The sequence below is a fragment of the Barbus barbus genome (genome assembly GCF_936440315.1).
Source record: "Barbus barbus genome assembly, chromosome: 21".
NCBI classification, from domain to species: domain Eukaryota; kingdom Metazoa; phylum Chordata; class Actinopteri; order Cypriniformes; family Cyprinidae; genus Barbus; species Barbus barbus.
The window spans coordinates 8056808-8075362 of record NC_136749.1 but is presented as its reverse complement, the minus strand read 5'-3'; the positions used below and the strand labels follow the sequence as shown (position 1 = coordinate 8075362).

Below are 18555 nucleotides of genomic sequence, written 5' to 3'. Positions count from 1 at the left end.
AATAAACAAGCTTTCCATTGCTGTATGGTTTGTTAGGATAGGACAATATCTGGCCGAGATACAACTGGAATCTGAGGGTGCAAAAAAAAAATCTAAATTTTGAAAAAAATCAAAAGTTGTCCAAATGAGGATAGCAATGCATATTACTAATCAAAAATTTTTTGACATATTTATGGAACATTATATCTTCATGGATCATGATCTTTACTTAATATTCTAATGATTTCTGAATAAATGTCACTTGACAAACAACTTGACAACACAATGTCCCTAATAATGCTGTGATTACCACCTCGCCACTGACGAGTCATTTGCATAGTGACAGAATTGTAATTAATTTTAAGATAATGATAATGAGTAGCTTTATTACTGTTAAAGTGTTATGACACGGGTTCTATTCTGAGATTTTTTATTTTATTTAGAAACAATCCAACATTTATTCATTCATCCATTCAAATAAAAAATCCCCATAATCAAACCAAAATCATTTGTCAAGAAGTAGTGAAAGTGGCCCCATTTGAAGATTTGCCCATTGTCTCTAAAAACTAATGCCTGGAATCAACTGTTCTTTAAGATTTGATTCATAATTAAAATCAGTTCAATTGTAGGTGTAGCCTGTTTCTTGAACACAAGCCAGTGTGGCGCAGCCTTTTGTCTGAGATAGCCTTGACAGAGATGAATGAAGCAAATGTTTTTTTGCTCATGTACATTTGACAGATTTTCCAGCAGCTCAGTATTATCTCTAAAGAAGAGGGTAAATTTAGGGGCAGGAACAAGATTTGCTTCTTTAAATCTTTGGAACAGAACAAGATGTAACCATGAAGTGCTTCAAATGAATGCTCATTCATCTGATATGAAACACCTATAATGGAATATAGCTTCAAGCAGCAATAATGGGTCCAACCACACAGATGGCACAAGCATGGCATGTAAACTCATTTAGTCATAGAATCCTCACCAGTGATTGTACGATATGCGGTTTTAAGGTTTAAACATTAGACTTAGGTCGACAGATTTTCACACTCACCTTGTCGCTATCCAGAGTGTTCTGGGAGGTGCGGGAGGCGATGGAGATGGTGTCTGGCTGACTGCTTGCATCACCCTGACTGTCTAGGTCCTCTCTGTCCCTGTTATTCAATATAATATATATCATTCAAAAGTGTAAATTGACCAAGGAAAAGCCAACCTGGTTAGACAGTCAATGACAGAGACAAGATACTGATATACATAAAACTTGTTTCATCTGTGTTAACATTCTTAGATCCAGAGGTTCATACATGCTTATTGATTTGGATTGATGCGAGTTGTTAACGTACCGTTTGCCCTTGTGTTTGGTTGCAGTGGCTTTGGGAATGTGGATTGGCTCTTTGAGTGCCCCCCGTAAATGGATGGTACGCTCCTGGATAACTTCACGTACATGTTTAATCCAATCCTGTTTGTTTTCAATACATGAAGCCTGGGGATGCATTGAACACAACAAAATATTAATGAACCTCAATTTACACAACAGTCATAAATAGCAATTGGAGTTGACAAAGCCTATAGATCTGTGGCAAAAATAATGCAATCAGAGTTCAAATGAAGTCAAACACTGTTTACCTACTTAATATGTTCCTGGTCTAACTATGCACATAAAAGTGTTTCTAATCTTTTATCAAAATATAAGAAGATGCTCTACTTCTCAATGTACTTTCCTTTAAGGCCCCTAGAAACCTGTCAAAGAATCTCAATCAATGATTCAGTCAGTTCCCAAAGGATAAAATCAATTCCCATTCTACTTTTCACTCGCTAATACCGCAGATTACATAAGTAAAATCGGTGAAAACTATGTTTAATAATTAGCCAGGCTACAATTGCAAACATGAGAGAATCCATTTTGCATCCATGTGTCTGTCTATTTACATGTGAGAACATATAGAATGGCATATGAGTCATTACATGATTCAATGTCGTCTTCAGAGATGAAGGGCAACCATTCAGAGACACAAGTTACATAAGTGGTTATTTGAAATGCTTACAAGTAATTTCATATAATGGAATAAGCCAAGCCAGAGCTACAGTACTTGAAAATTCAAAACCTGAAGACATATCCACTCATGTGATCTATTTCAAGGATCCTCAGATGAATGATACTTTTTATTTTATAACAAAGACTAATAGAAAAATCCATTTGATTTCAAATCAGGGGCAACTTTTCAGTAATGCTACATGCTTGTATGCTGTGCCAGTTAGCAATGTTTAGATAAAAATAAACTTGAAAGAAAAGGAAACATTTATTAGAAGCCAAAAATAAGTGACAGCTGTACTGAAAAAAAAAACATTGGATGAAGTATCAATTTGGAATGTGAATCATACCTTTAGGACTACTTTGTTGTCTGAGGTAGGTGTCCGTCCAACCCAGAGTGCAAATTTACATGGATCTCCTTCCACATGTTCAGTAACTCCTAGTTCTAAGGTCTAGGCAGAGTAAAAAATCATAGATCAAACATGAAATAATTCAGTCTTTTATAAAGTATGGCCATCCGTAACCCGATAAGCAAGCATTTCTTTATTTAAACAATTAAACAAAATTAAAGTAAAACCCATACCATGAGCTTGCTCTTGTAAAGGTACTTGCTCCTTCCGTTGGAGTCTTTGACGTCCTTGCTGAAGATGAGAGACATCTCAAAAAGGAAGAGGTGCCGCTCTCTGCCCTTACGAATCAGAGTCTTTGGATCCCAAACCTGGAATGACTCCTGCAGAATCAACTCACCCTGAGATTCAATGTTCTCATCAAAACCTGGGCAAAAAGGAAAGAGAGGTTGAACAAAGAAGAAGGACTGGGTTTGGTTTAGCAAGCTGTGTCTGTGTGTGTATGTTTGTTACTCACCCTCCAGCATGCTGAGGTGCATAGCATCATTAGCTTTTTTGGGCACACTAAGCATAACCTCCAGGCCATCTTTAATTTCTCCTTTACCCTCCTCACAACACGTCAATAGTTCCTATAAACAAACATAACAATTGCACTTTTACATCTGAAGATATACATTGAAGATTTTGTGCTTTAATTTGGATTTTGTAATAACATATTAAAACCTTAATTTACCTTTTGGACCCGCATTTTGGCTAGGGTAAGGTGTGTTTAGTTTAATTTGGATTTTTTGGGGTCTGTGGTGAATTTGTGCCCGACCATTCTTGTTCTGTGATTGGTTCATGTTGGGTCTTTGCTGGGTATGTGATGGTTCTGTGTTTAGTCTGTGTTAGGTTTGTGACAGTTCAAAGGTTGGTCTGTTCTGGGTTTGTATTCTGTGATGGTTTTATGTTAACTGGGTTTGTTATGGTTCAGTGATTAGTCTGTGCTGGGTCTGTGTTAGTCTATGCTGTGTTTGTGATGGTTCTATGTTTGGTTCGCGCTGGGTTTGTGATAGTTCTAGTTTTAGTCTGTGCTGGGTCTGTGTTTAGTCTGTGTTGGATTTGTGATATTTCTAGGTTTAGTCTGTGCTGGGTCTATGTTTAGTCTGTGTTGGGTTTGTGATATTTCTAGGTTTAGTGTGTGATAGTTCTAGGTTTAGTCTGTGCTGGGTCTATGTTTAGTCTGTGTTGGATTTGTGATATTTCTAGGTTTAGTCTGTGCTGGGTCTGTGTTTAGTCTGTGTTGGATTTGTGATATTTCTAGGTTTAGTGTGTGATAGTTCTAGGTTTAGTCTGTGCTGGGTCTATGTTTAGTCTGTGTTGGGTTTGTGATAGTTCTAGGTTTAGTCTGTGCTGGGTCTGTGTTTAGTCTGTGTTGGATTTGTGATATTTCTAGGTTTAGTCTGTGCGGTGTCTATGATAGTTCTAGGTTTAGTCTGTGATGGTTCTATGTTTGGTTCGCGCTGGGTTTGTGATAGTTCTAGTTTTAGTCTGTGCTGGGTCTGTGTTTAGTCTGTGTTGGATTTGTGATATTTCTAGGTTTAGTCTGTGCTGGGTCTGTGTTTAGTCTGTGTTGGATTTGTCATATTTCTAGGTTTAGTGTGTGATAGTTCTAGGTTTAGTCTGTGCTGGGTCTATGTTTAGTCTGTGCTGGGTTTGTGATAGTTCTAGGTTTAGTCTGTGCTGGGTCTGTGTTTAGTCTGTGTTGGATTTGTGATATTTCTAGGTTTAGTCTGTGCGGTGTCTATGATAGTTCTAGGTTTAGTCTGTGCTGGGTCTATGTTTAGTCTGTGTTGGGTTTGTGATAGTTCTAGGTTTAGTCTGTGCTGGGTCTGTGTTTAGTCTGTGTTGGGTTTGTGACAGCTCTAGGTTTAGTCTGTGCGGGGTCTGTGTTAAGACCGTCTTGGGTTTGTGACAGTTCTAGGCTTAGTCTGTGCTGGGTCTGTGGTGGTTTTATGTTTAATCTGTGCTAGGTTTGTGGTGGATCTCTGTTCCCTGTTGACAAAACCTGCATATGCTGGTCAGGTATGTTATGAAGCATGGCAGATGGTTTGAGCTGGTTTAAGATGGTCCTAAGTTGGTCATGAGCTGGTTTAAGTTGGTCCTGGGCTGGCTATAAGCTGGTTCTGACCTGGTCCTGAGCAGGAGCTAGTTCACACTGATTTTATTTGCAGGTTTTGTAGTAGGTCTGTGCTTAATTTGTGCATGTATTGTGAAGGATCTTTATTTTAGTCTGTGCTGGTTTTGGGTAAGGTCTGTACTGTAGTTACTGTGCTGAGTTTGTGTTGGCTCAGTGCTGTCTTTGTGTTGTGCATGTTTAGTTTGTATCTGGTCTTTTTAAGTCTGTGCTAAAATCTGATTATTAATTGTTTTTTGTATAATGAAGAACCTGAACCGCGCTGAGTTTATTTAATGCATTGTAGTACACATACCTTCAGGAGAAGCTGATACTTGGTGATCCTCTGAACTGGTTTAATAAGGTATGATGAAATGGAATTAGCCAGTCTGTGTCTCTGTTGGATTTCCTGTAAACATACAGTAAAGCACACTTAAGTCTTTTACTCAAAACAAAAAATTTATTTCACACAAACACCTTAAACATGCTGTCAAACAACCAGTAACCACTTATCCTTATCTTTTTAATTCTTAATAGCTTCTTGATAGCAATTTTGCAAAAGCGGATCTCAAGGCTACAGTCATTCATCAGTGCTCAGCCCTGAAAGAAGAGTCCGTCTTGTCTGATTGCCTGGCAACAGTTTAAAAGTGAGGCATCACTGGTCTCCCACCCACCCCCAGACACACAGGAAGTGCCCTCTCTCTATGACCTCCACCTACCAGTTCAAGAACAGAAATGATTAACAGACCACAGGAGTCATACATTCACACACACACACACACACACACACACACACACACACACACACACACCCACCCCACACACCACACCACACATACACATACACATACACACATGCATTACAATAAATATACACCAGGGGCGTTTCCTCCGAGAAGGCAAGGGAGGCAGTGTCTCCTCAAAAAATTGGATGAGAAAATAATCGATATTACAAACATAAATTGCAAATATCACTAAATATGGCATTAAAAGTATAAAAGTCACTCGTTTTTTTATAAAGTAACGATGTCCAACAGCGACACCCGCAGGTAAAGTTACAGCGGAGGCTTGCCTCCCTTCGGTCTATACTACACTTAAAACAGAAACCCTAAAGCGTGCAAGTAGGGCTTGCTGCAGTCCACAACATCCAGGGGGCGTAGTTGGATCCACATCTAGGGGGTGGAGATTGGTAGGCTTAGCGGTGGAGATGGATAGGTTTAGGGGTGGAGATGGGGTGGGTTTAGGGATCAGGGGGTGGAGATGGGGTGGGTTTAGGGATCAGGGGGATCAGGGGGTGGAGATGGGTAGGTTTAGGGATCAGGGGGTGGAGATGGGTAGGTTTAGGTATAGGCAGATGGGAGGAGTTAGATCTGGATCCAACCACGCTCCCTGGATGAAAGTCACGTGAGAGGAGGCAATGCCTCCATAGCGCTATAATTACATATGATCGGATGTGATTGGTTCCTGCGATAAATCCCGCCTCTTGTTTTCGTGCGAGCTCTCGCATGAATGAAGGAAATGATGGCGTTATTGACTAATTATAAAGTAAGTAAACAACTGCTTAGATACCACTGCTTTGTGTCACCTCAAAAAAACTTGAAATGGTCTGAAAACGTGATGACTGCGTCAGTTTTGAGTGAGTATTCAGTGTGATGAAATGAAAGATATATCTTCATGTCTGTGGCAGTGTTTACACTGCTTTTATGACGATGATGACCCGAAAATAAGTGGACTATTAAAAAGAACAACTGAACTGTTCACAAATAAAAAATAATGGTAACATTTTACAATAAGGTGTCATTTAATATAACATGAACAAACAATTAACATTTATTATTATAGTATTTAGCCTATTAATCTTTGTAGCTTATACGTTAGTTAATACAAATACAGTTCATTGTTAGTTCACAATGCATAAACTAATGTTAACAAACACAACTTTTGATTTGAATAATGCATTAGTAAATGTTGAAATTCATATTCATATAACTAAGATTAATAAATGCTGTAGAAGTAGGCTATTGTTTATTCTTAGTTCATGTTAACTAAAGTAGTTAACTAATGAAACCTTATTGTTTCCAGAATATTGTTAAAATTGTTACTGCCTTCAGTTATTATATAGGAATAAATATAAAAATGCATAAAAACACTATGAAATCTATAATTAGAATTAAAATGATTTAAATAAAAAATAATATTAATAAAATACAAAATATAATTATATTTGTTCTCTTTTTTATGTAATATTTATTTATCCAGGAAAATGCGACAATTAAGTGTAACAGGGACACACACACACACACACACACACACACACACACACCTCCTCATTTTAAAACACCACCGCACGCCACTGATATACACATTAATACACACACACTAATACTACCACAAATACACAATGTCACATACATATTCATATAAACAAATATATATTTGTCAAATACACACAAAAAGTCTTACATAATCTGAATAAATAAATGGAACGTCCTTGATTAAAATGTGTAGAAGGAATACTATCGCAGAATTGTTATGTCCTTACACACAATCAAATTCATTTTATGATTAGTTTGCCTAATACTCACATCAAAATAGGTCCCTGCGTGGTCCAGAATGAGCTGAGTGGAGTCAGGCTTGTTCTTACAGTAATTCACATACATCCGAAACTTATCCGCCTAAAAATAAAACACACATACAAAACAAACAAAGCATTTTAAACATTTTGAACACGAAGATGCTCTGTTTTCAATGCGAATAACTCTTTTAGAATGATAAGCTGTTATCAGAAAGTATTAAATAAACACTGATTTAAGAGATACTACATAAATATTGCAATATAGCTGTTATTGTTTTAAATATGAGCTCAATCACTGCTTTCTATTAACAGGAATCTTATTTGATCAAAAATATTAGAATTGTGAAACAATTAAAACAACAATAAATAATAATTTTATTTTATTATGTGATATAAAATGTGTTTAATTCATTTGATGGCAAAGCTGAATTTTCAGCCTTCAGTGTCACATGACCCTTGAAAAAAATCATTAAAATATGCAGATTTTTTGCTCAAGTAATATTTAGTTTTATCATCACAGTTGAAAAAGATCGTGCAACTTAATATTTTTTTGTGGAAACGGATACATTTTTTTAGGATTCTTTGATGAATAGAAAGTAAAAAGTATAGCATTTAATTCCAAAACGACTATAATAACAATAACTATTACTATAATAACAAGGTGCTAACCCTGAACCTAAAACTAAACCCATTTAAGTCTAAAGAGTTATGTTATATAATATACCTTATATTACTCAGTACTTTCATTGTATGTAAACTGTAAGTGCATGTACTGTCAAATACAGTGCAACCCAGATATCTGTTTAATGATCTGATTTAATGTCAATATAATGTTACATGTGTCTGGTGCAGATTAGCCCATCTCTAGCACACTGACACTCACCCATGTGACGAAACAGTGGCCCACGTCCTCTGGAAGCTGCTCATATTTGTCCAGTTCTTTAAGGAAAATACTGAGAAAAGGACAGAGAAGGGCATAGGGAAATAGTAAGTAAAGGAAGTTAGAAATACATAATTATAAGAATTGCAGTGTATACGGTTCACTGACTTGTGATGGAACTCGCATAGGTCTTGCATGTTGCCAAATATGATGTGCTCTTTGTTGACAATCCCTGGGGGAATCTCCTCCACACCACTGCTCATCTCCCACAGATATGTCTGAAAGACAAACACTCACACTTAGAATTTTTTCCAACAACGTGATAACCGACTAATACTATTACACTTTCAAAGACAAATTCCGTATTTCAGTGAAATACACATAAATCAATATACAGATGGGTTAAAACACCCTTTGAGATGACCTACAGTTTGCGTATGGTATTGTCCAGGATGTGATTGAAAATAAATGAGCTGATTAAATTACTGTGCAAAATTACGAAAATGCATCATAATAAATAAATCAGCTTTTTTTCCCCAGAAGATTTATTATTTTGATAGTATTATTTTCAGAACATGATTACATTTGTATTCCAAAGTGCATGAATATTCCAACAGCCGTGGAGCACTTTTTTGGATTCAAAAATGGTGCAAGTAAACACGGTCAGTGTTTTAATGACACTCAATCTTTTCATGAGATCAAACAGTAGCTATTCCTGGATAAACTGGATTGTTCTTAGGCTGTACTGCAGTGAATACATTTATAGCACAGGGCTTTTGTGATCTGTCCAAAGTGGACATTGGTGTACCACACCCTCGAAATGTTGGTCTGTACGGAGCAAACCGTGACAACAGCACTTACATCCATACACTCCCGCAGGTCTCTCACATATGCCTTCTCGGTCTGAATGAGCTCCGCCATTATAAACCTGAAAAGAGAGAGGTAACAGGGCAATGCACCAGAGACCTATTGTCAACATTCGTTTGACAGCACAATACCTCTGGGAGGGGTTTCATTCTAGTATAAAAACCTCAAAAATGGAAACATGTTTACTTTAGTATGCATATTTATGGGTGTTTCCTCAAAACACAAAGTAAATAAAGTTGGACTTTCTTCAGATGAAGTATTAACGCCGCCCTTTCAGCACTTCCTGCCGTTGGCTTGATATCATTTAATCAGGTTTAAAAGACATACTCTTTTCTGCGGGCCGATTTGCGTTTCTCCTCATTGAGTTCATGGTTGACATCTCTGAGCTTGACCTCTGCACCAGGAGCACTGGCTGGAATGATGTCCAACTGCAGATCTTTACTCTAAAACCCCAAAAGAAATGTTTCAATGGTCAGAAATCACCTTTCTTTCATACATTAACATGGTTAATGACTCTTTGAGCAAAAATCCACAGTTCATCCACACTCCAGCCATGCAGACCACATCAACACACCCACTCTCCCAGCCCTCTCACCGCTTTGTTGGAGTCAGTGGACAGGCCGAGCGCTTTCTCCAGGCAGGAACGGTACTTGTCCATGCGGAGGGAAAAGTCACGGTAGCGTTTGTCCACCGAGGCGACCCATTTCTGAATCTCGCTCGCATGGGCGTGGCCCTTCTCACAAAAACCATCAGCCAGCTGGATCAACAACTTTACCCGCTCTTTGGTTTGCTAGGGAGAAAGAGAGAGAGTGGCAGAGTGAGCTATAGAGAGAGCTGCACTGATTCCACAGAGGTACAGATCAAGAGTGTAAACATAATCTGAGAGGTTTATTGTGATTTGCTGATAAACCTGCAACATGCTGACAATCACAGTCATAGAATAACTTTGGACTAAGTTGTAAAATTAAAGGGATAGTTTACCCAAAATAAAAATTAATTAATATTTGTATACATTAATATAATATAATCATGTCTTAATGCCTTTGTCAATATGAAATGTTATTAATATATTTTTAAATTTAATATCACACTACATTTCTGATGATAATAGGTTTCTATGGTTACATGTAGTTTCTCTTATTATTTTTTCAGTTACTTTAGTTATTTTAGTACGTTAAACTAAATGAAAATATTGCCTCAGCAACTAGCTGACAAAATAGTTTTTTTAATTATTTAATTATTTTAATTTAAAGTTTATTATATTAACAAAAAACTTTTTTTATTACTGTTTTAGCATATTACAATAAAATTGGTAAAGTATGTAAAATCTGTTCACAAGACTCGGAAGAAAGCTGGGTTTGGAACAAGGCGACAGAGAGTGATTGATACCAATAAACGGACAATAGAATATGTTCATATTGAAGTACAAGCGTTCTGATTCAGTTTACAGGCATCGAGGAAAATAGGAACGCAAAATGTCCCTATATTGAGACATACTTTAGCTGTAATCTGGAATTCCTCATGTTCTTTCAGCAGTTCCTGTGTGTGGTGTATAGTGGAGCCTGTGGAGGTGTGTGTGGATAGGTAAAACTCTCCTGTATCATGGATCCACTCCAAAGCCTGCAGAAAAAAGTCAAAATGACAAGTCATATAAAATGGTTAGAGGATAAAACTTGAATATGTGCATTTTTTGTTGTTGTTGTTGTTGTTCCTAATCTCGTGGGAGCAAAGCTTTTGAAAATTGCCTCAAAAAATTATATATTAAATATATAAATTATAATTAGCTTTTATTAACAATAGATGTAAAAGGCAAATTCAGACAAGGATAGACAAAAAGCCAGCATGTGGGAACGCATGTGTATATGTTATACTCTCATGCGTCCAAAAGAGGGAGTAAGATCTCTAAAAGTGCTCAATCTCATTTTGAAATCCATCAACATTTTCATATCAATTTAAAAGTAACTGATTTCAGAATAGGTTGCATTGTATGCAGGTTTGCCACAAATGTTTACTGACAAAACGTTTCTGTGTGTCAAAGAGGAACTTTGCGGGCCACCTTCCTTACAAGGCCTGAGGAACGTCAGGACAAGACTGTGAGTACTGCAGCAGAGCACTGTGTGGTCAAACTCGAGTTCTTCCTCTCAATTACCAAGCATCCAGTACCACAGACTTCCTGAAACCCTACACTGTAATTATGCAACAGACACAATTTAGACAACTTCAGAAAATGTGCATTAGGAGAACATTATCAGTAATTATTTTAGGCAGATGCTTTTTCATCATAATAGGGCAACATATAAATGAAGTGCTAGTAAGAGTTACAAATACATACACTTTTCTTTTTTTTTTTTTTTTTTAAGTGACAGTTGAACCTCTTTCGGGTTATATGGCAGTAACACAAACCACTGAATGCTTGAGATGACATGGTTCTGTTATTTGAGACTAGAAATACTTGTTGTGGTCTGTTGCGGCTTCAAGTCAATTGTGTATAACATAAAATAATTTGATCTCAATTAACTTCTGAATAATAAAATCCTGTCTCCAAAACTGACGTTTGATGAAAGTGAGGAGATGATATATTCTTACTTGAAATTTTGAGAAACTTTTGAGATGACACTCCTATGCACTGTATGATACACATTGCACACGCATATGGCACGGCACTGCATTAAAAATAGACATTTATCATCATTTCAGTGTTCTGGGAATTGCAGTGTGGCTGAATTTTACATCTGGTAAAATTAGCTCTCCATTTATATATGTATGTACAATATGTAAGATGTTTGCTTTTACTGTAATGTGTACCTTACTGTTAATAAATCTTATTTTTGATGAGTTGCCCAAATTAATAAGCGTTATTAATAAGGAAATCTTTCTCTTCTTTTTAATTTGTTCATCTTCTGTAAAGCAATGCTTACACAGAAATTCAGAAATCACATTTTATGCTATATTTTGGTTTTGTCTGTAAAAGGAAGAGAGTGCAATGACATTTTAATCATCATGTCAAGTTACCAATTTGCTTCAATCTCAGCTTCAATCTCTGTCTAAGTTTACTTGACCAAAACAAGACGCAATTAGGGCCAGACTATACGCTGACTCAAAAAACAGGCTCCTCTAGACTGTCTGTACACTACTCTGTCTTCTTACTGGTTCAGACTGGGATTGAACCAGTACTGACCTGTTTGGTGCTGCGTTCAAACACCACATACTGCTGACACTGATCAAGTCTTCTCTTCCTCATGGTCCAGAAGTGCAGAACTCGGTTCTCCCGCTGCAGCAACTCATTCAGGATGTCTGCGGGACACAGTGACAAAATCGGAAACACAGAACATACGTGAACCCTGGAGTCATAACAATATAATAATGGCAATCAAATAGCAAATAATGGTTAAATTTGCTCCTTTAAACCAGTTATAAAACTACTTTTTAAAATGAGGATGTAGTCTTACTCTTGACTTGTTGTTCAGGGGCTTTGACTTGTGCGAGCATTCCTGGCATATTCACGCTGTTTCTGTGCAAGTACTTGAGGAAGACATCAGCGTTGCGTCTTGCTAATGTGCATGCCTTCAAATAGAGAGAGAGAAAAAAAGAGTCAGTTCTGAGTAAATGTGCACTGAATTTTTAATGTCATAATCGGAATGATACTTGAGAACCTAAGTGCATGAGTGTATGTGCTCGGTACCTTGAGGAAGGCCTCTTTCTGCTCCAGGTGCTTACTGATCATGGGTGTCACGTGATCAGACTCTGAGTTTGGTCCCAGTTTATCAGTCCCTCCACACCAGTCTTCCTCTCGTTTGTATTCCTGCTCTAAACTTTCCAGCACACTACACACCTGCAGAACAATCACACGTAGTTATATAATATTACTACATAATACATATGAGCAAAAATATCTAATTATAGTCATAATTATGAGGTGAGTCAAAACTGACATAAAAAGTAGAAATTATGACAAAAAGTCATTATTGTAAAATAAAAAATTTAAATTATGAGACACCAAGTTAATACAATTGTCATAATTGGCTTTTTCATAACTTCAACTTCTCATAAATACTTATGTCATGATTTTTATGCATAAATAAATAAAATAAATAATAATAATAGTTATGACTTTGTATTTTATAAATTTAATCTTTTATGTCATAATAATGACTTTTTATCCCAAAATTATTACAAAGAATGCCATGACTGACTAATTTGTTTACAAAAAATTGTCCACAAAATACAGAGAATTAGGAAAAAGTAAAAATAAACACAAAACAAGCAAACAAAAACATTATGTTTTAGTTTCCTTCGTCCATGCAAATCATCATCAGTGTGTATCACATTCAGAAAACAGCAAGTTGCTGAGGCAAAAAAATATGAATAAAGACTTCAACATGTCTGGCAATTGTAGCGCTAAACAAACAAGAGGTCAAAAATGACAGAATCACTATCAAGCCAAGCTCACTGACCTGCTCTGACGTCTTGTAGAAAGCCACTGAGGCATTGACCAGTTTGAGGCGGTCTTCCATCTTCAGCATGAGCTGCTGCCAGTGAGACGCCACCTTCTCTGCGCAGTCACGGATCATGTCCATGTCGTAGTGATTGGCCTGTAGTAGAGCCTCTGCCTTCTGCTGCACCTGCAGAGCACTCTGATGGGTTTTCTGCATGGGATGAAATTATTATTAAATTATTATTATTATTATTAAAATGAAAGAGAAAGTGAAAATGGCCAGAAATTAGTAGGACATATTAAAAAATGGTTCATGCCATGGACAACTATTTTCTTTGCTTTTTTGGCCCAAAACCTCACTTTAAAAAGTAAGTGGAGTTATTCATTTGACAGGAAAAACTGTGGCCATCATGAGGACATTTATTTATTTTATTATTGACATATAAATTTCTAAAAGAGAAAACAGCAAAAAGAAAGAAAAAACAACTAATATTTAATGAGTGACAGTTAAAGTATTTTTGGAGCAAAAAAACTAATTATTAGCATAATAAAAAAATAAAGCAAAACAGGAATGGCAAGTCTATGGACCATTCACATTTAAATACAAATAAATGTGTGTTGTTTGGAAAAGATTGTTTGGTACCTCAATAGCGTGCTGAAATTGCTCATGTTCCCGCTGCAGTTGTTCTGCCTCCTGTAGAGAGCTGGCTGTGATGAGACCTGCATTGAGCATTGACTCCCCATTACGGATCCAACCCAGCACCTGAAACACAAAAAGGGGCACGTCATAGAAAACAGAATTTTCTATCCTCGATGTAAACATATTCTAATTTTTAGAAGAAAAAATTAAACTGCTGTATACTGGTACAGTCTGGTACCGAGGTGTTGCAATATACAGGTAAAGTGAATAACTACCACTAACTATATGGTTGACATCCCTATGTAAGTGGCAGTATTGCACCTTAATGCTGTTTGACACCTGTCATAAAACAGAAAAACATACAAAGTGCAGCTATACTGTCCGTCTCACAAAAGCATGTAATTGGATATGACAGACGAGACACTACCTACGCTTCAAAAAAGTTAGCTTGCCAGTGTGGGAGTTATTTGGATTCTGTGAAAATGACTTGTTAACCACCCAAGTCTGCAGGACTTGCCAATCATCAGTGGGAGCAAAAGGGGGCAATACCACCAACCTGTTTGCCCACCTCCAATCTCCATCTTATTTTGAAGATTCTGCCATTGTACAGAAAGTAAGTTGCAAGTTAGGGCAAGTACAGTGCCCTCCATAAGTATTGGAACAGTAAAGACAAAATTGCTCTGTTGGCTGTGGAGTCAAGCCATTTGTAAATATGATTAAATGATGAATATAAGACAAAACTACAGAATGTCACATTTTATTATTAGCCGTTTCAACACATACATGTTTTACCAAATAAAAGAACAGCACTTTTAGAGTTCATCCCACTCATTGATGTGAGCGTAAGTATTGGGACAGTTGATCATAAGGCAGATATAAAAGATTAAAAGCTATTATTTAGTTGCAGATCCCTTGCACACAATCACAGCAGTGAGTATGTGACCCACAGACATCACCAGACTCTTGGTCTCATCCTTTGAAATACTTTTCCCAGCCTTTAATGCAGCCAATTCAAATTGTTGTTTGTTTTGGGGAGTTTCTGCCTTTACTCTCCTCTTCAGCTGGTGAAATTCATGTTCAATCAGATTTAAATCTGGAGATTGACTTGGGCAATCTATGACTTTCCATTTCTTTGCCCTTATAAATTCCTTGACTGAACTGGCAGGGTGTTTTGGGTCATTGTCCTGATACAATATGAAACACTTCCCAATGAATCTGGTGGCATTTTCTTGAATATTGGTAGGCAAGATGGTTTTGTACCCTTCCAAATTCATTCTGCTACTGTCATCATACATTAAGTCATCAGTAAAGTTGAGAGGGCCTGTTCCAGAGACAGCCATGCATGCTCATGCCATGACACCACCTCCACCATGCTTTACAGATGAGGCTGTATGCTTGGGATTATTTGCAGTTCCCTTGTTTTCTCCACATTTTTGCTTTCCCATCACTTAGTAAAGGTTCATCTTTGTCCCTTTCTATTTTTGGTGCTGGTCAGAGGTTTGCATCTTGCTGTGTAGCATCTGTAATTCTGTCAAAGTCTCCTGAGGACAGTAGATTGTCAGAGCATCACCCCAGCTTTCTGGAAGTTGTTGATGATTTTACAGACAGGTCTTTTAGGGTTCATTTTCACACCTTTTATGATTTGTCTGTCATCAACTACTGTTGTTTTCTCAGCCGATCGGTAGTTGTTGGTTGCTGGTGTCGCTGGTGGTTTCCAAACTCTTGATTTCTCCATGCTCATTGTTTTTGCTATAGCTCTAATTGACTTCCTCTTTTCTTTTAGCATCCAAATTGCTTGCTTTTCTCTCAATGTGAGCTCCCTCGTCTTTATTCTGGTTTGTGTGTCATCATCGAATGCAGGATTCAGAATACAGAAGTAACGGATATAACTGATACAACACATTCCCTGCTTTTAATATCTGAAGAACTAATGAAACAGACACAGCTGATCACTTAGAAAGACCTGTGACTGTTCCAATACTTATACTCACATCAGATAGGGGGATGAAACTCTAAAAGTGCTGATCTTCTTAGCTGGTAAAACATCTGTGTTGAATCACCCAATAATAAAATATGACATTCTGTAGTTTTGTCACATATTCATCTTTTAATCATATTTGTAAATGTCTTGACTCCACAGCCAACAGAGCAATTTTGACTTCACTGTTCCAATACTTTTGGAGGGCACTATATATATATATATATATATATATATATATATATATATATATATTACTGAACTGAGCGCTGATAACAACTTGGGTTGTCCTTGTCCTCTTTAGTCCAGATGACATGACGTCCCAATTTTCCAAAAAGAACTTCAAATTTTGATTCGTCTGACCACAGAACAGTTTTCCACTTTGCCACAGTCCATTTTAAATAAGCCTTGGCCCAGAGAAAATGCCTGCGCTTCTGGATCATGTTTAGATATGGCTTCTTTTTTGACCTATAGAGTTTTAGCCGGCAACGGTGAATGGCACGGTGGATTGTGTTCACCGACAATGTTTTCTGGAAGTATTCCTGAGCCCATGTTGGGATTTCCATTACAGTAGCATTCCTGTATGTGATGCAGTGCCGTCTAAGGGCCCGAAGATCACGGGCATCCAGTATGGTTTTCCGGCCTTGACCCTTACGCACAGATTGTTCCAGATTCTCTGAATCTTTGGATGATATTATGCACTGTAGATGATAACTTCAAACTCTTTGCAATTTTTCTCTGAGAAACTCCTTTCTGATATTGCTCCACTATTTTTCGCCGCAGCATTGGGGGAATTGGTGATCCTCTTGCCATCTTGACTTCTGAGAGACACTGCCACTCTGAGAGGCTCTTTTTATACCCAATCATGTTGCCAATTGACCTAATAAGTTGCAAATTGGTCCTCCAGCTGTTCCTTATATGTATATTTAACTTTTCCGGCCTCTTATTGCTACCTGTCCCAACTTTTTTGGAATGTGTAGCTCTCATGAAATCCAAAATGAGCCAATATTTGGCATGACATTTCAAAATGTCTCACTTTCAACATTTGATATGTTATCTATATTCTATTGTGAATAAAATATAAGTTTATGAGATTTGTAAATTATTGCATCCCTTTTTTATTCGTAATTTGTACAGTGTCCCAACTTTTTTGGAATCGGGCTTGTATATATATATACTGTATTCACATCCCTCATTTGAATACAAATGTATGGATTATCATATGGATTTTATTTAATTTTATTTTTTGACCCAAAATAGGGTGAGCATTATGGAGCGTCAAATTCTTACATGTAATTTATTTATTTATTCATACTCAACACATAAGCTTTATCACGATATACAATACTAAAAAATAATACAAATTCTGCCTCATTCTGTGATAATAAGCCACATCACTACACAGAAGGAAGTTATTTCAAACTGGTTGCCATTAAGTGTAATTGCTCCTTTTGTATGCAGTGGTGTGATTAAATAAATAAATTCTTTTGGCCACGAAAATCGTGTAGTGAAAACTTTAAATTTACACATCAACAATGCCAAGTGTGCAGTGGCTTTGTTTAGGTCATTGATCCTCATTTCACTTGGCCATAATAAATAGCCAATTACATCTTAAAGGTACATAATGACAAGAACAGCTTGTTTAATTTTAAAGGTTAGTAAAGGTTCATTTTAAAACCAAATTCTTGGTTTTGTGCAAGAAACCGTGAATAACATTATAAATTGACTGAAAAAAAAAAACTGGTATGAAGCATACAAAGTTGAGACATGTAAACTTGTAGTGTGCTGTTAACTGTTGGGTTGCATCAGTGGGGAAAGTGAAGATATTTGATACTGACAGATGTGTTCTTTGACTCCACCTTTAGGTCTAAATTCCACGCCGTCTCCTGACACACTGACTCACGCTTTACACACCTGCTTTAGTGCTGATACACTGCCAGTGACAGATAACACAACTATGCTCTTTGCATAAACATATATAAACACACACACACACACACACACATTTTCACTGTAAAGTCAAATAGATGATTACATGTCTATTAACCACCACACACCCACTCAAATACTCTGTGGCCGTGTCAGGCCATAAACCACACAGGCGTCCCAGCTCCTCGACATCTCTAATCACTCTTTTCCTCCAGAGCAGTCCAGACAAAAATAAATATATAAATAATAAAATAAATAAATGAAAGGATGAAATGAGATTACCAGCTGCTCCTCCTGGCCTAGTTTTTCCTTCTCATTTTAAGCGTGCCCAGTGCTATAAAACCGCTCTGTTTCCCATCAGCTCCTGTATGTAGTCAGAGACGCTATTCAAAACTATTAACACCGAACTTTACTCAATATTAAAATGGCTACATTAACAAATTGTTAACAAACTTTATATAATGCTTAACAGATCAGTAGTTGATAGTAATTTATTTTAAATGCATATTTAACTATAAAAATCAAGCTACTAGCTATCTGAATATTAACAAATTATATTTTGGCCATAATGTAATGTAGTAATGACTGTTAATGTAATTAATAAAGTTGTAATTAAATTACATTAAAAATGTAATTAACGTACCAGGGTAAATAAATTGAAATTTCATAAATGTCATAAATTTAAATATGATGATTTTATTATTAACATGGTGATTATCTCAAAGAAAATTAAATTAAATTAAG

At 36.7% G+C, this 18555-nt stretch overlaps 1 protein-coding gene across 1 annotated transcript in view; it reads right to left on the bottom strand.

Annotated features, from left to right (window-relative positions):
• The window catches only part of LOC306887012 (triple functional domain protein-like), a gene marked incomplete at its 5' end in the record, with an annotated part of 146471 nt that overhangs the window by 34527 nt on the left and 93389 nt on the right, over positions 1-18555 (bottom strand). The window contains 18 exons of the mRNA XM_079444468.1: positions 1028-1127; positions 1317-1456; positions 2356-2457; positions 2589-2779; positions 2870-2981; positions 4824-4916; positions 7093-7182; positions 7966-8035; positions 8131-8240; positions 8824-8890; positions 9157-9272; positions 9425-9619; positions 10327-10449; positions 12008-12123; positions 12279-12393; positions 12512-12661; positions 13284-13475; positions 13908-14027. Of these exons, the coding sequence (XP_079300594.1) occupies positions 1028-1127; positions 1317-1456; positions 2356-2457; positions 2589-2779; positions 2870-2981; positions 4824-4916; positions 7093-7182; positions 7966-8035; positions 8131-8240; positions 8824-8890; positions 9157-9272; positions 9425-9619; positions 10327-10449; positions 12008-12123; positions 12279-12393; positions 12512-12661; positions 13284-13475; positions 13908-14027 (2202 nt within the window). The remainder of the gene's footprint in view (positions 1-1027; positions 1128-1316; positions 1457-2355; positions 2458-2588; positions 2780-2869; positions 2982-4823; positions 4917-7092; positions 7183-7965; positions 8036-8130; positions 8241-8823; positions 8891-9156; positions 9273-9424; positions 9620-10326; positions 10450-12007; positions 12124-12278; positions 12394-12511; positions 12662-13283; positions 13476-13907; positions 14028-18555) is intronic.